General features: G+C 41.1%; 1 protein-coding gene across 2 annotated transcripts in view; it reads left to right on the top strand.

The window, feature by feature from the left end:
* Positions 1-25,383, top strand: part of MAPKBP1 (mitogen-activated protein kinase binding protein 1) — a 128,973-nt gene that overhangs the window by 86,785 nt on the left and 16,805 nt on the right. For both annotated transcript variants that reach the window (XM_063117689.1, XM_063117688.1), the window contains exons 11-23: positions 1,716-1,905; positions 3,614-3,760; positions 4,604-4,788; positions 4,874-4,965; positions 5,348-5,473; positions 6,816-6,886; positions 7,180-7,301; positions 8,476-8,551; positions 12,623-12,734; positions 13,502-13,565; positions 14,045-14,170; positions 24,090-24,238; positions 25,036-25,085. In XM_063117689.1, coding sequence (XP_062973759.1) covers positions 1,716-1,905; positions 3,614-3,760; positions 4,604-4,788; positions 4,874-4,965; positions 5,348-5,473; positions 6,816-6,886; positions 7,180-7,301; positions 8,476-8,551; positions 12,623-12,734; positions 13,502-13,565; positions 14,045-14,170; positions 24,090-24,238; positions 25,036-25,085 — 1,510 coding nt within the window. The remainder of the gene's footprint in view (positions 1-1,715; positions 1,906-3,613; positions 3,761-4,603; positions 4,789-4,873; positions 4,966-5,347; positions 5,474-6,815; positions 6,887-7,179; positions 7,302-8,475; positions 8,552-12,622; positions 12,735-13,501; positions 13,566-14,044; positions 14,171-24,089; positions 24,239-25,035; positions 25,086-25,383) is intronic.

Genomic DNA, 25,383 nt, shown 5'->3' with positions numbered 1-25,383 from the left:
TCCTGGCATAGCCTGTTAGCCTCCTCCAATTCTAAATCCATCTTCTTGCTCATTTCCCCAAATTTTCTCTCCTGCACAAGTTCTGCACAAAAGCATAGTACAATGGGTTTTTAAGTTACAAGGCATTTTGTATTTGACCAGCATTCCTGTGGGGCCATCAACAAATTACATACAAATGAAAAAGAAGCCTTGGCTTTTGTTTATTAACACAAAGCAGATTTGGGAGGCTGCATTTTTTGAGTCCTGGATGAGTGGGTAATTATTTTCTGCTAGGTAATTATTTGATGGCCATATTAAAAGACTGAGGCTTAATGCATTTGTACAAGTAAATGCTAAATCCACAAGAATGGCATCCTTATCTTAATAATGAATGACGTCTAGGTTGTTGCAACTATCAGAAAAGTAGGTTTATTCTCTTGTTTGCTTTTAGAAAATGTCACTGATGTCAACAGTTTACACATATGTAACAGAGAGAGAGAGAGAGAGATCTTGGAGGTTATAATGAATGGGAGCAATTAATTAAAAGGAATTTTGATTTGGAGCAGGATCTGCATGGGAAATTAATTGGGATGAATTAATGGAAGAGGAAGAAGTAATTTTGGTGATTTAGGGAAAGGCTGGAAATTAATTGAAGATGGCAAATTAATTGACTTGCCTCTTGTGAAATATAAATAAATTTTAGTAATTATTTCAAAATTTGCATCTACAAATATAAATTAGGATATTAGTTTAGCATTCTTCAGCTTTTAACACTTCCGTAAAATATTGTCGAATCCATTTTTTAAAGCTGCCAAGTCCAGGGCCTTCATATCTTGTGGCAGTAATTCCTAGATGGGGCAGAAAAACAGCAAGGAGTAGGGGCAGGGAACCAGGACACATGATTTGGAGCAGGGCTGGGAAATTAGTTGGAGACACACAAAGGAGAGAGAGAGAGAGAGAGAGAGGAGGAGGACTTTGTGGTATGGGAAGTGAGGGGTCCTGGGAAGAAAGAGGTCCATCCTCTACCTTTGGACCTTTAGCAGCTTGACTGGCCCCTGGGTGCTCTGTGCACTCCCTACGTCATCCCGGCCCTCCCCCCCAAAAAGCCAGGGGGGGATTCCATGCTGTGGGAGGGAAGCAGGGCTGTGTAGGGCTTGGGAAGGAATGGGGGGGTATTCATTGTGAGGTGGATTGAGAGAAGGAAAGGAAAGCTTTGTCAGTGAGGCAAAGGGGAGCCATCCTTGATAGAGATTGTAGAGGAGATTGCAGGGGAGGACAAATACCACAAGACTCGTCACGCCTGATACAAGTAATTTAAATTTGACCCTTTTGGCACTCTATAGTAACTACAGATGCCTTCCCCATAATTTGGGGAAGAAAAAAATTGGGTCAGGCTGCGGCCTATGAGGGAGGGTGTCCAGGGGCACATATACCCCCTAGACCTCCTGAAGTTTCCCACCCATGATATATATGAAGCATTTTGAACACTGTAAATAGCCATATAAATGTGTATCTTATTTATTTATTTATTTATTTATTTATTTATTACATTTATATAACGCCCCATAGCCGAAGCTCTCTGTGCGGTAGCAGTAGAACTAGTAAGTGGTGGTGGTTGGCAAAGCAGGCAATCTTCTTTGCCCCTTCTGAGTTTACTCTGTCAGGTGTTTTTTTTAATACCTTCTTACTCATAAATCAATAATTTAACGATTACCCATTGTGCTGTCTCTTCACAGTCGGCTCTTCTCCAACGTGACCGATGCCAAGTATCCAGACACCATTGCCTTGACCTTTGACCCTAATAACCAGTGGCTATCATGCGTTTATAACGATCACAGCTTGTACGTGTGGGATGTCAAAGACCCCAAGAAAGTGGGCAAGGTTTATTCTGCCTTATATCATTCCTCATGTGTTTGGAACGTTGAGGTAACTAAAGATTTGCAATGTTGTGAGGTGGGGTGGGGGGTGGGGGTGGGGGAAGACAAGTTGGAGCAGAGGTAACAAAAGCGATTGTCGGTCTTATTGCTGACAAACGGAAGTTTTCCAGAATTAAGAAGCCAGTTCTCTTTAAGGCAAATGTGTCCCCAAACAGACTTTCCTTTCCTTTTGCTAATGAGTTTTCCCTGCATGCTTGGATTCAGGCTGAGGAAGAAGCAATATTTTACATATTCGGTAATGACTGGCTAAACCTATGGGAGTGGAAACTAATTGTGTGCATGTTGAGGGGGGTGGAGAGTGAGAGAAGTAGAGTGGTAGAGTGGGGAACCCATCCTTCCTGTTCCAAAGACTGAAAATAGTATACAGGCTAAAACCAGGGACCAAGCTCAAATAATTATTGTTAATGATTTAAAATAAGCTTCCTCTTAAGTGATGCCCCCCCCCCCCCAACCACAGCTTGTGTGGTTACAAACGGCATGCAGTCTCTTTTGATCTTCCAATATCAAGTACATACTTAAGAGGCTACCTGCCCTTCCCTACCTGCCTGTTTGGTTGCAGCACCCATCAAGAGATACCCTCCTAGTGGTGCCAATATTTCAGAGGTCCAGTTTGTCATAGACCAATTCGTGATGCACAGCGTCCACTCTCTGGAATTCCCTACCACTACAAATTAGACAACTTTTGGGGTTTCAGGACCAACTGAAAACATTCTTTTTCCAATAAGCATTCCAATACTATCTTCTGGAGACAGTATTCAGTATCCAGTATTCAATTATGATATTATACTGTACATTTTTATACATTGCTTAGATTTTTTTAAAAATGTAACAATTCATAAATATTGTTAAATAATTAAATGAATGAATCATACATAAAGGTACAAGATGGGAATGTGTTTGGGGAGCAGTTTGCAACTTGAAAGGGATATATTTTTTATTGCTCTTTTGCAATAAGCAACATATGGGCCCCAACTCAAACTTCCCAGGGTATGCATGCACTGAGAATCTATGTCCATCTTGGCTTGCTGCTCTGTTGTCTGGAAACTTGCTCCTTGGGGTTAATCAGAGAAGAAACAAAGGGAACTGTAGGCTTTTCAGATCCCCCTTTTTAAGTAGCTTTAGTTATAGCAGAGTTATAAAAAGTCACGGGAATAGTAGAGTGCTGCTCCCTGCTGGTATGAGTGTGTTTGTTGTGTGTGTGTGTGTGTGTGTGTGTGTGTGTGTGTGTGTGTGTGTAGAAAAGTTAAAAGATCTGATGGAATATACTCCTTTTTGCTTGCATTGAAAAAAGAGTTTTTGGAATGTTATATATAATCAGGACAAATTGCCACAATATTCTTGGTAGGTCATTTTATATAAATGGAACTGGAGATATAATTTGTATAGGGAAATCAGCTTCAATGCTGGATAGGGAAATGCTCATGCACCTTGATTAAGATTTTAGATCAGGGCATTGTGCAGGAGCAGTTTGGTTCTACAGGGCTGAAAAAAGCTTTACCTACCAAAATGCCCTCATTTTCCCAACTATTTGATGGTAAGGAGCCCTGTGATCTCTTGAATTTGGCCCTTGTTTGCTTTGAATGGATTGCCTCTTTTTCTGTGGCAGAAAGGGCATCATCCATTATTGAAGGTTACTGTCCCTGTTATAGAACAGAGGCTCTCTTTCTTACTTTGCTTTGTTCTTGACATGCCTTCAGGTGTACCCCGAGGTGAAGGATAGCAATCAGTCTTGCTTGCCTCCAAACTCTTTCATCACCTGCTCCTCTGATAACACCATCCGTCTCTGGAACACCGAGAGCTCCAGCATCCACGCTGCCACTCTGCATCGGAACATCCTAAGCAATGTAAAAATCTCTTTTGGTCTGGCATTCTTCATGTGCGCTTGTTGTTAATGTAAGACAAGAAGGATAAGGCCAGCCAGTTTTATACTGAATGTGCATTCTAGGCAATGTAGCATTTAATTTAGTTTACAGATGTAAATGCCACAAGCAAGTTAAGCACTGGCCCCGTTCAGACAACCATGCTGCTTAGCCACAAAATGGTTAACGGGATGCATGCATTCCATCAACCATTTTGTGGTTAAGCAGCATGGTTTAGCATGTTGTCTGAATGGAGCCACTGTTGCTTCAGGTTCTTTTCTTTCACAGTGCTAGGTGCCTTAACAAGTATCTTCAGCTTTCCCAAACACATTATATAACATATTATTTTATATAACATGTCATATAATGTATTATATTCTGTTTGGTTTTACAACAAAATGAGCAGGGAGCGATTGCCTAAGTAAGTGGTCTTTTGCAGCTGAATGTAAATGTCAGCATTGATTTTGGTGTCTTTGGGAGTGCAAGTGAAGTAAAAATTGTTTCAGCTCATTTGTAAGTGTATAATATGATAGATCTGCCTTAGGATGGTTTTGGTTGTAGGGCACATTTATAAAAGGAAAGTCAGACTGAGGTGTTGACTTAAGGTTCTCTCAGAATTGGCTGAATTAGATATGGAAGAGGCTTTTTTAATCTCTCCCCCATTCCCACCAGTGGCAAGTGTGTTTCCAGCCTAGCAAGACACTTTTGTCTTTGCTGTGCTTGGAAAAGAATGAACTAGACATCAGTGCTGTTTGCACCCTGAGCTGACATTGGCTTTCATCTGTTTGCTTCATATGGAACCGCTTGGTGTTTTTTTCCCTTCATTAGGACCTGATGAAGATTATCTATGTAGATGAAAACACTCAGGCTCTTCTGGACACTGAATACAACTCAGGTGGAGGTGTGGAGAAAGCTGATACACAGACCCTTGATGCAAAAGTGGGGATTCGCACAGTGTGTGTGAGCCCTACAGGGGAGCACCTGGCCTCAGGTGATAGGATAGGCACTCTCAGGTAAGCTTTGGAATCTTCAAGAGGTTTCACCTTTGGTAATAATATAGCACTGAAGGATCCTTGCTGACCATCTGCCTGGTTTCAGGATCTACGAGTTGAAGCCCCTGAGAGAGATGCTGAAGGTGGAAGCCCATGATTCTGAAATCCTCTGTCTTGAGTATTCCAGACCTGAGACAGGTAAGAAGACTTCAGCCCTGATTCTCTCCTTGCCTGTTCGTTGACATCCTGAGGTGAACCAATTATGTTCTCTTCCATCAAGCTGTGTTCCTCTAACTCTATTAGTAGATGTCATATAACAGCAGTTACAAAAGATGGAAATATGGAGGAGACGTCATCTTCTGATTCTAAACTCACACATATTGGGGCCATTACTTTTTGCTTAAATGGCACAATGAAACATGGGGAACTTTTCCCTGTATGTTCAGTTCCACTGTACTAAAACCTATTGCAGACCTTCTGAAGTTCAGTTTAAGAGAAGGTTGTTGTTTTTAATCTTGTGGAACTGAATGAATTTTCACTTTCCAGTAAAGATTTTGCCCTTTTCTTATCTTAATTACAGGGTTGAAGCTTCTAGCATCAGCCAGTCGGGATAGATTGATCCATGTTTTGGATGCAGGGAAGGATTATAGCTTGCAACAGACCCTGGATGAGCATTCATCCTCCATTACAGCGGTGAAATTTGCAGGTAATGAGATCATGTACATCTGCCTTTGTTAACATAAGTCAACAAACCAACATATGTTCCTCATTGCAGTTGCAAGTAGCAAATTGACCCTGGGAACATTACTAATTGATTTCTGCATTTTGGTTTTTTGGGTGTGTCTCTTGGGGCTCATGGTTGTTTTATTCATCCCTCCTCTGCATAAGATCCTGGTTCTTTTTCAACTGTCCAATTAGAGGGAAGAATACTGGAGTGCTTCCAGATGAGGCTTTTATAGTGCCATCACCCTGCCTCATTCACAGAATAAAAAGGCGTCTAAAAGAGTATAGTGTAGGTGTCAGGCGAACCTCCTTAGGGAGCTCATTCCACAGCCGGGGTGCCACAGCAGAAAAGGCCCTCCTCCTGGTAGCCACCTGCCTCACTTCCTTTGGCAGGGGCTCACGGAGAAGGACCCCTGAGGATGAGCTTAGGGTCCGGGCAGGTACATACGGGAGGAGGCATTCCTTCAGACAGCCTGGCCCCAAGCTGTTTAGGTCTTTAAATGTTAATACCAGCACTTTGAATCGAGCCCGGATCTGGACTGGCAGCCAATGAAGCTGGAAAAGGACTGGCCATGAAGATACCACCATGCTGCAGCTACTTCTGTATTATTGCAGCCTGAGGCTGCTGAAACAGGCCAGGCCCTTAAAAGGAAAAGGCCTCAGCCAATAGGGAGGTCAAGCTAACCAGCCTAAAGGAAGCCAGAAACATACTTAAGGCTCAGTCAGAATCTGCTGCTTGCTTGCTCAACATATAGGCAAGCTTAACAGGCTTCCAGCCCTAGCATCACTCAGAGCTGTCAGTTGTGCTGCTCTGTTTCCCATCTCTCTGGGAAAGATGAATCCAACTTCCACTGAATTTGACTTGCCCCAAGGCCTTGGTGTGAACTGGACCTCCTAGTACCCAACGACATCTGGACTTCTCTGCATCAACAAGGCTCACATGTTGAAACAGAACAGGTATCCATCTTGTTCTGTCAAATCAGATGGAGCCTGGTTTGTTATTGTGAAAAGGGCCGCTGCTATGTTTGTCTCTGGCTCCAATGGGTGGCTTTCCCCCAAGCTTAATAGCAGCACGGGTAGAGAGGTCACAGCATGTGGAGGAGGGGCATAGCAATTAGACTTGAAAAAAAGTCTTACATTGACTGCAATTAAGGGCTTTTTCCAAGTTTAGTTACAGAACAGGGCTGGCTCCACAGGCCGGATGTTCCTCACCTCCTCCTCCGTACTACTGTAAGGAAGGAATAAAGACAAATGGAAGAAATAAAGATAGTTATTTGTGGCATGTTTGCTTGTTCATGGGCCTCTATGTTTTTCTCCTCCTTCAGCCAATGATGGAAAGGTGCGAATGATCAGCTGTGGAGCAGATAAGAGTATCTATTTCCGCACTGCGCAAAAGGTAATTCCATTAGAGTATTCTGTCTCTTTATGTAACTAGTAGAGCAGAGCTATTTTAAGAGTGAAGGTAGAAGCAGAAGCTTGAGATGATGTTCTGGGCCTTGTGTCTTTCCAGTCTGGCTTTTTAAAACCCCAACTTAAAAGAAATTATGAAGGATGGTGGCTGTAGAGCAGTTCAGCCACTGTCTCATTTCAGCCTCGTTTTGTAACTCTTACTGTAGAGAGCACTTAAATCTCCCGCATAAGGTCATCTACATGCATTTAGACTGTTTGCTTTATGTTCCTTTTGCTTAGACAGGTGATGGGGTGCAGTTTACTCGTACGCACCACGTTGTTAGGAAGACCACTCTTTATGACATGGATGTGGACCCTAACTGGAAATATGCTGCTATTGGATGCCAAGATCGTAACATCAGGTTGGTTCAGTAGTCGTCATGGAAGCTTCCCTGATTCTAAACTTAGCTATAAAGCTTAGTTCATTTCACTAATAAACAGGACTTTGCTTTATAGTGATGTTATTAGAGAGGGATTTAATATTCAGCCTTGCTGGGATAAGTGAATGTGGCACAGATGCTGAAGAGGGATTGTTTCTGAGTTTCTTATCGATCAGTAGACACACTGCAGCCCTTTCTTGAAGACTCATGCTCAAGTTTATTTGTTAATATCTATTCATTACGTTAGTTCATTCATTAACAATAGCTTTATATTTTTCAAGATTCCATAGATCTTAAAATGGTTAATATGTGATTTACATACAAAATGGTCAATAGAATATTTTGATAATGATTCTTAACAAATAACCCTTTCCTAGTGGAAATTAAGATTACAGTCCCTTTTTCTTCTCTGGGATCTTACCTTTTTTTTAGTTAATATTTTAAGACTGCAATGCACACTTACCCATTGAACTCCATGAGACTTACTTCTGAGTAGACATGCCTAGGATTGCACTGTCAGAGTTTTACATTTCTAACCTAGGTGTTAGTTTATGCACTACCAAATACCAATAAACCACCCTATTAGTGCCTCAGTATTTAAGGAACTCACCAGTGTGCTTAGAAGTAGCCACTTCTCATTGACCTTCTGCACTAAATACAAAAGCGTGTGCAGAAGTATGTCACAAAGAGAATGTGTAGATCAGGCAACACAAGATGTATGTAAAGGACCACTAGCATAGATAACTATTTTTTCTCCAAATATTTTTAATTAAGTTTTCATATAAAAATGATACAAAACATACTGTTTCATTATAAACATATAAACCAATAAATATAACAAAACAATCACTGGGTACATTACATTCTTAGAATTGAATTATTTTTCAATTTAATTTCAAGATTCCAGATAACTATTTTTTTTAAAGGACTATATGAAGATAAGTCTGTCAATAGCTTTTATCTATGAACTAAGTGGAACTTTCCAAGTTCAGAGGCATTAGACTTCCTGAATCCTGGATGTTTATCTTGTATGTTTCCCAGACACATTTGGTCAGCCATTGCTTGAAACAAACTGCTTGGAGCAGATGCAACTTTGGTGTGATCTAACAGAGCTTTTTTTTTTTATGTTGATGATATGCCTTGGTTTCCCTCTCAGGATTTTCAACATTAGCAGTGGGAAGCAAAAGAAGCTATACAAGGGATCCCAAAGTGAAGACGGTACACTAATTAAAGTAAGGCTTTCATTGATTTAAACTCAGCCTCTCCCATCTCAGCCCCATTTTCCTTGTTTCAGTGTTCTATCATAGGTAGTTCAGTTTGGTCCCCTATTGGGGAACTAGATTTTGAGTTAATTCCATCTAATATGAAAGCCTTCTACTTGTAATGTAGCATTGATGGTATATGTGTGTAAGTTACAAAATAGTTTATTGGTCATCAAGGTATTCTAGTGGTAAATTAAAATTAAGGTGATATCCTAAACCAAATCAAAACAACAACACCCTTTGGTGATAGCTGATCATTACTCCATAAAGTAGTTAGCTGAAATTTATCACATTTAACCTCTTTGCACTAAAAATGGGAATGAATGAATGAATATTGGCTAGAAGTTGCCTGAGCCAAGTGCTTTCCAAAGTGGCAGCTGTGGATAATTACTCTGCTGCTGCTCTAACGTGACCCATCTGCACAAAATCTGCTTATGCTGCGTAAGCATATTTAAGGCATATGAATTCACCCCATTGTGTGTTTCTCTCAAGATCCTGGGGCACTTCCTCCACTAGCTTTTGAAGATTCCTACATGCTGTGTTGTGGCATATACACAATAGCTTTGTATTTACTCTCTGAAACTTTTTTTTTTTTGGCTGTTTTTGAGCTCCCCTAAATTTGATTTGAGAAGAACCTTTTCTAGCAGGGCCAGTTGGGTTTCCAGGTTATTGCTTTCACATGGTATCAAAAGCCACTGAGAGATCAAGGAGAATCAACAGAGTCACACTCCCCCATCTTTCTCCTGATCATACAGGATGACCAAGGCTGTTTCTGTGCCAAAATCAGTTCTGAAACCAAGTATCATTTCTATAAGGGATGGCAGAGGATGGAGGTGATACTACTGAGATAGTGAGGAACAGCCGTTTTTTTGCCGCTCTTGCCAGGCACCTCTATAGCCCATACCAGCAAGCCACTAACAAGCCACACTGCCAGGTTCACACATCATAACAAGCCATCTGGAAAACAAGCTACCCTCAACAACCCAACAACAAACCATGGGTTCATAGAATCATAGAATAGCAGAGTTGGAAGGGGCCTATAAGGTCATTGAGTCCATTGATTCTTGTGCATGGTTAACAAAGCATGCTGAAGCCTCTGCTCTAGGTTTGGACGTCATGACAAGCCATGCTAATGCAAAAAAAGGCTCACAATCCACTATGGCTTATTGTATCATACAAACCAGTTATATGTTTGTGTGTATGCTGGTGGTGCTTTTATCAATTTATAGGGTCATCTTCTCATCTAGTGCTGTGTAGTTAGTTAGCAAGCAGTTACAAGGATAAGTTCCACAAAAGAGATATTCTTACTGTCTCCCCCCGCCCACCACCACCACCACTATCCCTACCCTGCCTGGCTATTCTATGCTGGATGTACTCTTTTCATTGAGGTCTGTATCCATTTCATCAAGGAAACCTATATTGTGTGTTCCAAAACAACTTATTCAAGAGGCTGTATATGAATTCTCTTAATTTGTGTAATCAGCAAGATTCTTTGTCACATATGTACACTTCTCTTGTACCAATGAAGTTAGGCCACAATGCACAGTTATGCTGATATATAGTAATTTCCCCCAAATCTTCCAGTGAGCTTCTTTACTAAGATACCATTTCACACCTTATGCAGCAACTGTGTTAGCCCCAGCTATAATGGAGTCACGTTTCCCACAGTTAATGTGTGAATTGTTAGGTTGCTTCCAGGCTAGGTGGTATTGTGAAATCGCCCTGCGTTATTGATGGAATTTTAGGGGGCTCCAGATTACATTGTCTTCCGCTTGTAACCCTCTTGTGCGTTCCCACTTCTTCTTTGTTTTCTTTACACACACACACAAAAATCATTAACAAGAAAAAGTCGGAATAGCTGCACAACGCCTTTGCATTGGTGGTGCTAGGAGCCCTCCATCTTGAAGCACCCTTAGTGCCTGGGATAGAGATGCATCCATAAACATGCAAGGCCTTGTTGGCCTGGTGCTCTGGCATGTGCCCACTGCATGTTTGGAGATGCAGGTCTATCCTTCATGTTATGTTCACAGCAGGATAAACTAGGGCCACACTTAGGCAGCATAGCAAACACAAATTGCAGTTTATGATGCAGCCCTGAAGCCAGTGGTGGGCAACTTGTGACCCTCCAGGTGTTTTCTGCTACAATTCCCATACTGCCTTACCATTTGCTATGCTGGCTAGGGGGGTGTAGTCCAAAACATCTGGATGGCCACACGCTTTCCACCCTCTGCCTTAATCAGCTGAGCTTTTATTTACCATTCAAACCTAGCATTCTAGCCAGCTTACCCCATTGGCTCTTCAATTTGGAAGCGTTTGGACTGAGGTGGGTTAGGGGACAATGCATGTGAGAGTTTCTGAATGCTGTCCATGTGTGTTCAAACTTTTATTAGCATCCGAGGGATACAAACTCCCTTTAAAAAGAAAGAAAAAGAAAACTGACTCCAAGTTTCCAAATTCTTCTCCAGGTTCCATCAGACACATCTGGTAGAATCGTAGCTTTGCTTATATTTTATCAATCAATGCTGTTTTTCACCTCCCAACTGCATGTAAAATTAACTTTGTAAGACAAGGAACTGTTATATATTAACTTCAATCAGTCTGTGTTGCTGGGTTAAGTATCTATCAAGACCTTTCCTGTGCTGATGTGGAAAAAGTTCCTTCATCACAGTAGAGAGAACTAATGAAGTAGAGTGGTGATGTGTTCTTTCAATGACTGCGCAACATTGCTTGCTTTTGAGATCAACTGTGTTACTGGGTAGCTGTACTTAACTAAAGAACTGAAACCTGCCTAGTTGCCAATAAGAAGTAGTTGTTATAGCATAATATAAATTATCATTGAAAAGCAACAATGAAGAGTATGAAACAGAATTTGGGCATAACCAAGTCAAATAGGAGCATTTTAAAGTTCTACAGATTTCAGTAGAAAGTTAAGTAGATCCTTAAAATTTTCCCAGGGCTCACCTGGATATTGAGCTCCATCAGATGAGTGTTTTATTACATGCTAGTTACTGGCCACTCACAGATTTTTGCACATCACTCTCATAACGTTGTCTGCTTCTTGCATGCCTTAGTTTTTCAGAAGCGAAACGTGTCACCATTTCCTGCTGTGTGCAGGAGAAGCAACGCAATAAAAATGCCCACATGGTCTTTGTTTACTTCCTCTTCAGCATGTGAAAGAAAGAGGAAGCTGCCATCCCAGAAGCATGATTTGCTTTGCAACTGGACATGGGGCTGTGCTTCTGTTTGGGGAAGGACCTTGCTAACTGAAGTTAGCCAAACAAAGGGGGAGGAACTCTGTGTGAGAAAAGGTGGAAAGGAAATGCCTTTCCCTTTCTTCGGTCCCCCACCCGCCATGCTGTCCTTTTCCACTGCCATTCACCTCATCTCTTGCCCACTGATGCTGCCCCTGCCTCTCCCCCCCCCTTTTGCCATGAGTGGGGCCAACTTTGGCAGCTCTGGAGCACATTACTTCCTCTTTCTCCTCCGCAATTGTCATCTATATAAAGGAAGAGGAAATATTGTGTAACAGCAGCGAGGCGGGGGAAGCAACAGTAGGGAAATGTGACCCCACCACCACCCGTTTGATGATCCCTATTCATGTGCTGAATAAACATGCATTTGCTACTTTAGCTATAAAGAGGATGTTTTTTAAAAAACAAAACAAAAACAAAACCCCTTTAACCTTTAAAAGGAGCATGTGGGGGATGGGACCTACACGCTCCTCCACACCCTCCACAACATTAAAATGTAGGCTCTGATGCCCAGCTACATCTTAAAGCACTGCAGTGCAAAATTAACCGCCCCATCCCCACTTTATAGTTAAATTGCAGACTGCATAATTGGTAAATACACGTGCATCTGTTATGGCTCCTAGGTGATTAACTTTTGCTTGATCGTGCCCATATTTAGCAAAATCAAAGAACATACCCAGATTGTTTTATACACTTAGGAAAATATTGCAAACTGTATTTTCTAAAGTACAGGAACTTGTACCATAAACATATTTTATTTTATTTTCTCTTCTTTGTTCATTTCTTTCAGGTGCAGACAGATCCCTCTGGTCTGTATATTGCTACAAGCTGCTCTGACAAGAACCTTTCTATCTTTGACTTCTACTCAGGCGAATGTGTAGCCACAATGTACGGGCACTCAGGTAAATTGCAGAACCCTTGCTGATATTAGTCGAAAGAAATCTTAGCAGGTTGTATTCTTTTCTTCTTTTGTTAAGTTAAGGAAGTAGTGGGGTTTTTTTAACCAATATTTGTTTCAATGGTAGAAAATATACTTTCATAGAAACAATTTTCTCTGACTTGAAGAGTAAAATAATCATAGACTATCTAGGTAATTCCAGGAATAGTTTTGTTTCAGTCCTAGTTCTACTAGCTGGACTAGTGCGGCTGCTGCTGCTTTGGTTGCTGCTGCTTGCCAGGGGACTCTGTAGTTGCCGAAAATAACCAACTGTGTGTGACGAAATAGTCAACGGTGCCCAACAGACAACATGATAACCAATGGTTGTTCAAATAATCAACTCTGCCACATACTTAAAACAAAACAAATCCAGTCCAACCCAAGCAGCTATAAATGCTTGTTGTTGCCTTTGCCTGCATGGCTCTGCCCCTTCTCTCCCGCAGGACAATTAGTGACAGATGACCTTTTGAAGTGGGGATGACACTGCTAGAGCAGAAGCAGGCATCTGGTGTCTGCCTTCCTTCCTTTCTCCCCTCCAGACTCAGATGTCTAACTTGGTATTATGTGTGCATTGACCCAATGGGTAGCGGTTAAGGCCTCCCTGTCTTTCAGGACATACATAGCCAGGACTCATGGGTAGTAGAACTGAGGAACTCCAAGCTGCTTTATTTGATGCTGTTGTGCATGGGAAAATTTCAAGAACTTTTCTGCTTGTCCTTCTGATTTTTATAGAGATTGTAACCGGGATGATGTTCAGCAATGACTGTAAACACTTGATCTCAGTCTCTGGTGACAGGTAAGCAAAGAGATATTTATGCCTTTGCTCTTACTTTCATCCATAGAATGGAAATTAACCTTTAAAAACAAAGGTGGGTGCAGGTTAGCAAAGAATATGACTCTGAGTAAGAGTCCCAGTGTATTCTTTCCTCCTCTTCATTTGCTTTCTATTCTAGAATCTTGACTGGTTTTCTTAAAAGTTATAAATTGAGATTCCTAATCTCTGATGTGGGGCTGTTCTCTAAAATGTAGGCCTTTCAAAGAGAGACGTGTTGAACCCATTGGGAACCCATTGGGAAATAAGTGTGGAACTGTAGCATCCTAGACTTTCTGAAGATGGGAGGCAGTACGTTCCAAGTAGGGTACATTGCAGAGTGCCATTGAGGAGAAGAATATAAAAAACTTGCAGGAGAGTGAATCTTTTCCAGATAGGCGTAGCAAGAAAAGACCAGGACATCTTGGTCTAAAACGAATCCTGTGTGTGTGTTCTGCTTCCAGCTGTATTTTCATCTGGCGGCTGAGTTCTGAGATGACCATTAACATGCGGCAGCGGCTGGCTGACATGAAACAAAGAGGAAAGCAAGTAGAGAAAGCACAACCAGGCAAAACAGCCGGGCTCACCAGGTAGGAAGAAGTGGTGCTCCTGCTTTGATAGTTTTCAGTATCAAAAGGCATTTAGTTTGCATTTGCTGATGACTTCATTGTGCTATCTTGTGCTGATTTTTCTGCATCTGTATTAAGGGAGCTTCATTTGTTATGTCTTTGTAATGTATGTTCTTGTAATAACATTTGTAATATTCTTTACAAACCAAAAAGGAGGTGTGTGGAGCTGCCATGTCTGTCTGTCTATCTAACAAGATAGAAGCGTCTACCTAGTCCAATATTTTGTTCCCCCAGTGGACAACGAGCTGATTGTGAGAAACCCACAAGCAGAACATGAGTGCAACAGCATCCTCCCACTCGTGTTCCCCAGTAACTGGTCTTCATAGGTACACTGCCTCTGATACCGAGGTAATATATAGCCTCCATGACTCATAGTTATATCCTCCATGAGTTTGTCAAATCTCCTTTCAAAGTCATCTAAATCAATGGCCATCACTATGAGCTTTTCTACATAAGACTGTTAATCGTCTGCTAATCCTCTGTATCTACTTTTGGTTTTGTTGCTGAACTGAGATCTGAGCTCTACACAAGGAGCATTTCCTTTACTGATTTGCCACTGTATAACCTCTAGGTGGCACTGTGGCATAGGGGGAAAGAGCAAATACACAAGAGGAAATTGTGCTTTCTTTCACTTTCACGATTAAACGCCACATTTTCCTCCTTTAAAAAAACTCTCTGAAAATGCTGGTTAGACACAGAAGCAAAATTGGAGCATCATGTTGTCATCTAAAGAAACTGTAAACTCTGATTTGTGAATGACAAGCATATGATTTTATACCGCCCAAGAGCTTCGGCTATTGGGCGGTATCAAAATGTAATAAATAAATAAATAAATAAATAAATAAATAAATATGATAAACGCCTCATGTAGAAAAGCCCTACATTTTGTAGGAGTCAATTCCATAGTTTAACTAAGTGCTATGTGAAGATATACTTCCTTTTATCTGTCCCGAAACTCCCAGCACTTGTCTTCATTGGTTGACCCTGGGTTCTAGTATTATGAGAGAGGGACAAAAACATAAGAACATAAGAAGAGCCATGCTGGATCAGACCAAGGGTCCATCTAGTCCAGCACTCTGTTCTGACAGCGGGAAACCAGTTATTGACCAGGAATCCACAGGCAGGACACAGGTACAACAGCATTCTACTGTCCATGTTCCCCAGCAACTGATATATATAGGCGTACTGCCTATCTACTTTCCTATCTACTTTCTCCATTCTATTGAACAGGTGTCACAACCGCTCCCAGTTCAAGCAGATGTCTTTTATGAATAGGTGGGATGGGATATTTGCAGATGATCAAATTTGCAGATGACACAAAATTGGGTGGGATAGCTAATACCCCGGAAGACAGAAACAAACTTCAAAGTGATCTTGATAGGCTGGAGTGCTGGGCTGAAAACAACAGGATGAAATTTAATAGGGATAAACGCCAAGTTCTACATTTAGGAAATAGAAACCAAATGCACAGTTACAAGATGGGGGATACTTGGCTCAGCAATACTACAAATGAGAAGGATCTTGGAATTGTTGTAGATCGCAAGCTGAATATGAGCCAACAGTGTGATATGGCTGCAAGAAAGGCAAATGCTATTTTGGGCTGCATTAATAGAAGTATAGCTTCCAAATCACGTGAGGTACTGGTTCCTCTCTATTCGGCCCTGGTTAGGCCTCATCTAGAGTATTGCGTCCAGTTCTGGACTCCTCAATTCAAGAAGGACGCAGACAAGCTGGAGCGTGTTCAGAGGAGGGCAACCAGGATGATCCGGGGTCTGGAAACAAAGTCCTATGAAGAGAGACTGAAAGAACTGGGCATGTTTAGCCTGGAGAAGAGAAGATTGAGGAGAGACATGATAGCACTCTTCAAATACTTAAAAGGTTGTCACACAGAGGAGGGCCAGGATCTCTTCTCGATCCTCCCAGAGTGCAGGACACGGAATAACGGGCTCAAGTTACAGGAAGCCAGATTCCAGCTGGACATCAGGAAAAACTTCCTGACTGTTAGAGCAGTACGACAATGGAATCATTTGCCTGGTGAGGTTGTGGGCTCTCCCACACTAGAGGCATTCAAGAGGCAGCTGGACAAGCATCTGTCAGGGATGCTTTAGGGTGGATTCCTGCATTGAGCAGGGGGTTGGACTCGATGGCCTTGTAGGCCCCTTCCAACTCTGCTATTCTAGGATTCTATGATATAAAGCAGAACCTCATCAGAATGACCTGAATGTGGAGGGTCATATGGGAACAGTGCTACTAGATATTGCTAACAGGCAAAGAAGGCTATCCTAGGAAAGTGGTGCCACAAGGATAACATGAGAGGTAGATCTACACAAGGTCTCAGACACTGCTGTGGAAAGCAGGATCTTTTTTATGTTCGTTTCCTACCCACCATCTCCCCTAGTTGCTTATTCTTCTGAGTTTTCTCTAAAAATACTAAAAATATAAGATAAATACAGCATTAAAATAAACTCCATTGATAAGAACAGTAGCACCAAACCACAGCAACAACAATAACCTTCTTGAAAAGCCTTGGCCCCCACACAGAATTCTTTTATGAACAGGGCAACTTCATATCTGTGCATATATCAGATATTTCTCTCTCAGTACAGAGAAACATGCATAGTAACAATAGCCAGATTTATTTGGTGGGTGGGGGGTGGGGGGACCCTATAGTCACCTAGAGACTTGCATGGTGTCAGAAATTAAAAGATAGAGGAATAATTTAGGGCAGTCAAATGGCTGTTAAATTCTTTGCAAGGTAATCAGATGGACCTATTGACACTTTTAAGAAGAGAACATCAAAGGTCTTTGCGTGGGAGAAATGGGGTTCCTATCAGGCAGAGTTTTCCCCTATTACTTTAAGGCAGGGCTGGGCAACTTGTGGCCCTTCAGGTGTTGTTGGTCTGCAACACCCATTTGAAACACCCTATTCAAGCTAGAGTTGATGGGAGTTTCAGTCTGAGAACTCCTGGAGGGTCACAAGTTGCCCAGCCCTGCTCTAACAGCTTCACGTTCTGCACTGTGAATACTACTTAACGTCTAAAAAACATATTTTGTCTGAGGCCTGTCTGGAATTCATTTCATGTCAACTGGAAACTTCTTTGATATAATGGAAAGCAGGGGGCAGTTGAGGTTGTTTGGAGAGGATTTGGAGGGGGGAAGCACTTTGTGTGTGCTCAGAAGTGCTGTGTTCTGTTTGACATGTTCCATGGTTGGGCTTTGGCATTGCAAGGTTCCAATCCCTGCTGAGTCATTGCTGAAACTAAACCCTGGCAGTGCATCTGTAATGCCCTCTCCTGCTGTGCCTCGAGATTGAGCTGTGGAGAAGCCTTTTCAAGCCAAAAATGCTGGAGCAATGGAGCAGTGTTCTTTTTATAGCAAACTCTCTTCACCATTCCAGCAGCTGCAGAGCTTTTGCCTTTTTGAGGCGCAGTCCGTATCGGACACTCCCGGTTTCAGTCAATATTGTAAGGCTATCTCGTCACATGCCTGTGCTTGGAAGGTTGCGCCTGTGACATACCAAGCCCAGAAGTTTGTTGGAAAACACGTTTGGTGACCTATTTGCTTAAGCCGGATACTTTCTCTCTGGCTAGCTTTGAAAAGCCTTGTTCTCTGCACTGGCTCTAATTGATGGATAAGAGCAGAGATCTGAAAACACGGCTGGCTGAACTTGGGAAGGATGTAAACCACTATCCCAGCCTCACTGAATGGAACTTAAAATCCAAGGACCTTGTGTAAGGCACCTTTTTGTTTTGTGTTTTATGGCTGTGCATTTGCGTTAGGCTGGAGATGGATGTATAGATTGGGTTGCAGCTTGCTATTTGTAAGGCTTTTGGCTCCTATGCAGCCTAGGGGGAAAAGATCTGCAGAAGCATGTAAGTGCCCTGTAATATTTTCAGTTTACCTTCCTAGTTCCATTGTTCAAACTTGATATATGAGAAACAAAGTTATGGATGGGGGATGTTTTTGGAAGCCAGCCTAGTGCCTTCAACAGCTCTAGATTTTGACAGCATTGCAGAATGAATGAGCCAAATAAGACCTCTTTGGGATGTTGTGGGAATGAGGCTGCTGATTTGGCAAGTGGGAGAAAGAAAGATTTTGGATTTGAAACTGTCGTCTATTCTGCAGCTGATGCAACATGACCATATCATTTCAGGATGGTGCTCTGGCTTCACGTGCTCCTTTCTTGTCCCCTCTTGGCTCTCCTCCTCCCCCAATGCATGTGGATTCCTCCTTCACTTCTTAGTTTTCTCCAGTCGTAGTTTGCCATGATGTCTCATCTGTCAAATTATAGAAAGCCCCTTGCCTCCAAAATCATGGTAATGAAACCATGATATGTATGGACTGCAGTGGTGGTGCAAGCCTTACTTTGGAGGTAGGGCTAATCAGTTTGCCAGTTCAGAAGTTGCCGCAAACTATGCCTGGAACAAATCAAGAAGCCGAGGAGGGAAGTAAAGTGTGTGAGTTCATGAAACATTCACAAGTCTCCAAACCAGGACTGGGCTTGCCATATCTGTATCGGACCACTGTGATGAAATGCTTAGCTGATGACCACTAAGAATTGCATGGCTCCTTTTCCTGTTTATAAAATAATGATTCCTTTGTAGTACATCTTGTAAAAGTTTTCATTAGTTTATGCTCTAGTCTTTATCTTATGTGTTATTCAAGATTCAGAATCTAGCGGTGGGGTTTTCATGGTGGATTCTTTTTTTCTGAGCTGTTTAACCATTTTTTACTCGTACAAGTACATTGAATTCATTTTGCATATAGTTAGCATTGTGTATTTTAAGGCCAGAGTTTATACCAAGCTTTTTAATACCTGCTTTCTTAATTTTTTCTTGTTCATTTGTGTATATAATACCTTTCTTATCATGTAAGAAAGTTTATATATTTATCTTGGTGTGCAAAGCGCCGTGACATTTAAGACTTGTCTGTTAGGAATGAGTCACACCTTGCCTTTTGTGAACTAAGATCAAGTGCGTATTGTTCAGTTTTTTCTTCAGCAACTTTTAAATGAAGTGCACCTTTCATTGTCAGGAGTAAATGAAAGTTGGCTTTGATACCCACTTCTGTGCTCAAGGTAGACCTCTTCTGTAAAAGCCCCTTTGTTTGAGAGCTTTTTAAAACAATGGCTTCCTGAGCTCTTTATCAGATGGGGAAACCTGGGCCTAGGCCCTGGGTAAGGAAAGGAAGGGGGATACTGATGTAAAATAAAGAATGACTATTTGTTTAAATGTCCTGTTGGTCAAGTTTCCCGCTGTTATCGCCCATTTTTGAAATGTACACCTTTGGGGAAGGTTATAAGGATTTTGTCTTTCCACCATACAAGAGTTTTAGAAAATGGGCTTCAAGAGTGTTTTAGGAACAAGCCCATGCACATGGCACAGGGTTGAGGAAGTGGTGCTAGTAGCCCACTTAAAGGAGCAGATATCACTGTGGCAATACATAAGTAGTATTTGTCTTTAAATTTAATTATTTTAAATATGCATGTCCTTTTTTTAAGTTCAACTAAAATTCATAGCACTTACCCCCCCCCCCCCCTTATGCACTATTACAAAGGCACTGCATATGGGAAGTTCTCCAAGTGGACTTACTTCAGTGATGCACATCTAGGTAACAAGAACTCTGGAAATATTTTCCAATCAATGCATTTAGAGCAAAGAACCACACCCAGCACTTGCATAGGAGGCGGCTGCTTCAAAGCAACACAGAAGCACAGAATGAAAAGGGCCAGAAGGGTTTCATTGTTGGAATAACCTCATAAGGCATCAAAGATATTAATTTGTGGTGATGAAATAAATCATTTCTGGTTGCTTGTACACTCTTGTCCAGCTCCCGGCTTAATCAGAGCACTGGTTTCTTGCTGTCTGGGCAGTTCTTGCTCCTTGAGAGCTGGAAAAAGTGCAGAAACCCAGCCAAAATGATTTGGGGTTGGAGCAACCCCCTATGAGGAAAGGGGTTTTTAAGCTAAGAAGAAAGCCAAGTAGGCAGGACATTTTAGAGTTGTATAAAATGATACACGATGTGATGAATGGGGATATGGAGATATTTTTCTCCTTTTAGAACCCGGCGTCATCCAATAAGCTGACTAATGGCTGGTTCAGGACAGATCAAAAGAAGTACATCTTCAATGGCTCATAGTTAAACTATGGAATTTGCTGCCACTATATGTAGTAGTAGCCCCCAACATGGATAGCTTTAAAGGAGTTTTAGACAAATTCGTGGAAGATAGCTATCAATGGCTATTACTTCCAGTACCATAGGCAATATGCTTTCTCCCATACAATCCTCCCCACACACTCAGGTCCTCTGGGGAGGGTCTACTCCAGTCAGCCACAACTAGGCTGACAACTGTTACCCAGAGGACCTTTTCTTCTGCTGCCCCCAGACTGTGGAATGGCCTGCTGGAGGAGATTCGTCAGTTTAATACTCTCTTTAAGACAGCCATAAAGACTAGTCTGTTCCTGCAGGCCTACCCAGATGAATTTTAAACCTAAGAATTTTAAGATGTTGTGGTTGTTATTTTAATGTATTGGTTTTATATGCTCTTTTAACCAGTTTTATGTATTATATTATATTTAATGTTGTTCCCCACCTCGATCCAGAGAGAGGGGGGGGGATAAGAAATAATAATAATAATAATAATAATAATAATAATAATAATAATTTTGTATGCCAGTTATTTGGAAATCTGAACAGTTCTGCAGGGAGATAGACAGGCCAAAATGCCTGGCTTTGAGGAGATCCTTCCTCAGCACCAGGCATTGTGGAAAGGGAGTCCCTCAATGCCTGGCTCTAAGGAAGGACCCATCAGAGCCAGGCATTTGGAGCTGGGTGGGCCAGGCCAGCTGCTCTTTATAGCTGTGTTTCTTCAGAAAGACTTCCTGCCCACCTATCCTCAGGCTGAGAGGATCCTCAGGGTGTGCTATTGCATTCATTCCTGTTTGTGGGCTTCCCATAGACATCTGGTTGACCACTGTAGCAAAAGTATTCTGGAGCAGATAATCCTTTATTATTTATTTATGTACTTCCATTCCGCCCCACAGCTGAAGCTCTCTTTAGTCTGAACCAGCACTGTTCTCTTATGTTCCTGACCTCATGATCACAATATTACAGAAGAACATAGCTGAAAGGGACCAAAAAGCCATTGGAATGAGCCATCTCCTCAAGGCAGGCTCAGCAATCCATCAGCTCCCCACAGATATATTCAAGCAGCAGGATGGCCGGAAGTGCTGATAGAACAAAAGTTTCAGATGACTCTTGACAGTATTTTACATTCCTGCTAATCTGAAAGTCAGAATTCTCTATTTATTTTTATAAAGAAGCAAGTACTAAAAAACCTGGTGCCCATTTGCCCTATCTCCATACTGAACTTTTCTAGACAAGGCTTTTTAATCTGCTATTTCTACCTCCGGTTTCACTGAAGAATTCAGATCGGAACTCTAGGTGAAGTTATGTTCTTTTCCTGTCTTTCCGTATTACATAATATCTAGGTAGCACTGTGGTATAGTTGAATAACACAACTACAATGGCAGAGGCTTGGGTGTTGTTTCACGATGCAAAGAAATACAGGATTTTCTGTGCTCCAAGCCTACATTCCAAAATGCTCTTAAAAAACAGAAATGAAACTGGTACCATAAACTAAAGCATCAGTAAACAACCATGAGAAAGGAATGACAAGTACACAATAAAAGTCTCATTTGGAAAAGCTCACTGTCAGCAATTTATACATTTGAAGGAAAGCTGCTCTCTATCCTGTATTTGGTAGACCGAATTAATTTTGTCTCCTGAATAATGAATTGCGGTAAACGCCTATCTGTAGCACTTTGTTGAAGTTGCTAGTGGTATACTGGACCATATATGATGTTGATGGGTTTAAATATGGCATTACTTGAAACTGGGCATTCTTAGTTGCCTGGGTTCAGTTTTTGCTTTTGCTAGAAGGGGAAAATACATGTCTCTCGGGTGAAAGTTTATGCTCAGGGCTCATTCTGGGAATTCCAGTCTTATCTGTTTCGATTAAAGGCCTATCCCAGGTATGCTAAGCACTCTGTTATTGTGTCTCAGGCTTGGCTATGCAACGTATCATGAAATTATGGTGCTGAGATTCTGCAAATGTGTTTGCATTGTAGTCCTTCCCGTGATGGTATTAAGTGACCTTTTTTGCCCAACCACAGTCAGTCTGGGCAAGTCCAAAAGATATACAGAATCTTTGCTCTCTCTGAGCCACCCTTCCAGCATTTATCTGTACCCAGCTTATAGTTCTTATTTAGCCTACCTGATGTTAAGTACCATCTACGCATGAGCTTATAAAACCTTCCTTGATGTTGGTCTTCCAAATCTACTCCTGTACTTTCTGGTCAATCTTTCTTTCTAAATCCTTTTGCCATTTGACCTTATAGGAATTTTTCCTTACATCTTATTTTACCAGTATTCTATAGGTTTGTCTTAATATTCCTCTGGATAAATATGTGATTATCATTTCAAATTTTGAACAGTCCCTCAAGGAACCATACTAACTATTAAATTTACAATTATGTGTCTTACTTGTAAGTATTGGGAAATTGGGATATGGTTTTGCCCTGTTTGTTCATTAATTTACCCATAACAATTTACTGGCCCATTTCTAAACAATTTCCTGATCTCAGTTAAAACGTTTTCTTCCGAAGCTTTCATATTACCAAGAATATTTCTATTTCTTATCTGTTCATTAGGATGTACTGTCAATGGTGAAAAACCAGTTTAAGTATTTAAAAGTTTAAATACTTTTAAATATTTGCCATGTTTTGAACAGATTCTTAGTTACAGGGGTTTTCTCTAATTGTATTCAAATCTGTTTTGCTGCTAAACCAGAATATTTTTAATATAGGTTTGTTAATTTATGCTGCTCTATCTTTGTCCCCTTGGTTCTCAGTGTTGAATGAGATCAGATTAATTTTGAGATATGCACTCCCTAAAGATCCGTTAGTAGTTCTTTTTGGGCATAGTTGCTTGTGAGGATATTGAAATGATGATTCATCTCTTAGCAGTGGCCGGAATGGCAATGAGTTTTAGTTGTAATACAGTTCACTCACCTTCAATTAATGATGGGTGCCTTATGGTCTGGCTATTATGGTTAAACTGACTAAATCATAAGAGGCAGAGAAGGGAGATTAATATTTATTTATGTATTTATTTATTTATTTATTTATTACATTTTTATACCACCCAATAGCCAAAGCTCTCTTAGAGGATCAATTTGTAGAAAAGTGGAGTCTTTTTATCATTTATTGGAATGAAAAAGGCCTTTACTTTTCTGGGGATGATTTAAACCCCTTTTCTTTTCTGGGGATGATTTTATGTCAGCTTTGCTATAAAAATTGTTTGCGTAAAATTCTTAATGCTGCTTCTAATTTGTGATTATCTTTGATATGAAAATTTGATCATTGTGAGCAGTATTTAGCGTTATTGTGTATCACTGAGTATTATGTAAATAACAGTAATTTAAAGCAAGTTTTTTTAACAGCAAGTTAAAAAGAACCTCCCAGAGAGCTTCGGCTATTGGGAGGTATAAAAATGTAAGAAAGAAAGAGGAAACAATGGGGCTAAAAAAGTGCTAAACTTTGCCTCAATATTGTCCCACATTGGATGGTAGTCGGGATACTTTGACTGAAAAGATGAATCAAGTGTTAAGGATTAGCTGTGATGTCTGTTTCTAATGTATTCATATGCTTTGAAGATGGGTTTCCTAGAAATCAAAGTGACCCAGCATCCAATTCCTCTCCTCACCCTCCCAGTTTAAACTTGCTTTGTTCTACTGGTGGAATAATGGAGCTTTGTACAAGATTGGTTTGGATAAAAAATGTTGGCATTCACCATACTCATTTTCATTTTGCCTTTCTAGGCATGAATCGGTCTCTGTCCTCTCATCTGCACCAGTGCTCTCGTCAGACAGTGACAAAGATGGAGAAGATGAAGGGAATGATGAGGATGAGTTACATGGGCTGCAGTCTTTCCAAATGCAGACCAATTGCAACACTGAACGGGATTCAGGTATAAGGGAAGAAGAGGATGGCATCTTGGAAAGAAGTGTCAACACAGATAAGGAATTTAGCAGGGGAGAGGAAAGAGACATCTAGTTTGCATAGCTCTTTACCATTTCAATTTTTCTTCCTGCTATTCTCTATGGACATGTACAGGCCTGGAACTTCTGTGGAGGAAGTACTGCAGACCAGTGGTACATAGGGACAATTGGCAGCCATTTCCTAACACCTGTGCCAGCAGAGCCTGTGGTTTTAGAAATTACCTCTGAGTGTACCTATGTACTGCCAGTTATCACAGAAAATTTCTCCACACAATTGTGTTCTCACCAATAATTGATGTGGGGAGAGAATGACAGAAAATTACTTCTGACTTCTGAGCCAACCCTAAGAGTGCAAGAAAAACTAGAAGAATGGCTACATGAGATTATCCTATTGTATGTATACATGTGCAAACAGTTGACAACACAGGAGTTTGCTAAGCTGAGATGTGAAATTAGTGCTGTCACTTCCACTAGGAAATCATAAAAATGCTAAGCAGAACTTTTTAGTAATTAGCTTACTAAAAAAAGTAACGCAACTCTGTGTTTCATTTCAGTGAAAGCAAATCATGTTTAAATTCATTGGGCTTTTAAATGAGTTTGGTTGCATTTTCTCTTTAACAGTCAGTGGTACTGCAAAGAGATTTATTTGTGTGTTGTGTGTCTGAAGAACTTCACCAGAGGTAGAGATGGGGGAGGGTGGGACTGAAAGCAAAACAGGTCTGTTGATTAGAAGATTGACATCAATCTATTTGGTTTTTCGTCCTAGATTCAGATATTTCTCTTTCAAGAAGCCTGTCCCACTGGGAAATGAGAAGGGTGAGCTTACAATATACTTTTAAAAATGACTTTGGAATCTAAGAACAATTGTAGGGTAGAGGGATATTCATGGAGTCATTCATACTGCCCTAAGATGTATGATGTATTAGTGTACCAGTTTCTAAATGCCATGGCATACATAGAATCACCACACTATCAAGTGGCTTTAGCTTCTCTGATGTACTTGACCTGGTATCTGTGTGAAGGCCATTATCTGTTAGGTACTACATGGGTCCTCTTCTGTTATGTTTTCTGTTGCAGCTCTCCTTAAACAGGCAAGGACTGCTATTGTTTGCAC

The sequence above is a fragment of the Elgaria multicarinata genome, chromosome 2 (genome assembly GCF_023053635.1).
Source record: "Elgaria multicarinata webbii isolate HBS135686 ecotype San Diego chromosome 2, rElgMul1.1.pri, whole genome shotgun sequence".
NCBI lineage: Eukaryota > Metazoa > Chordata > Lepidosauria > Squamata > Anguidae > Elgaria > Elgaria multicarinata.
Note: the sequence above shows the minus strand (reverse complement) of the source record. Positions and strands in the feature narration are given on the sequence as shown.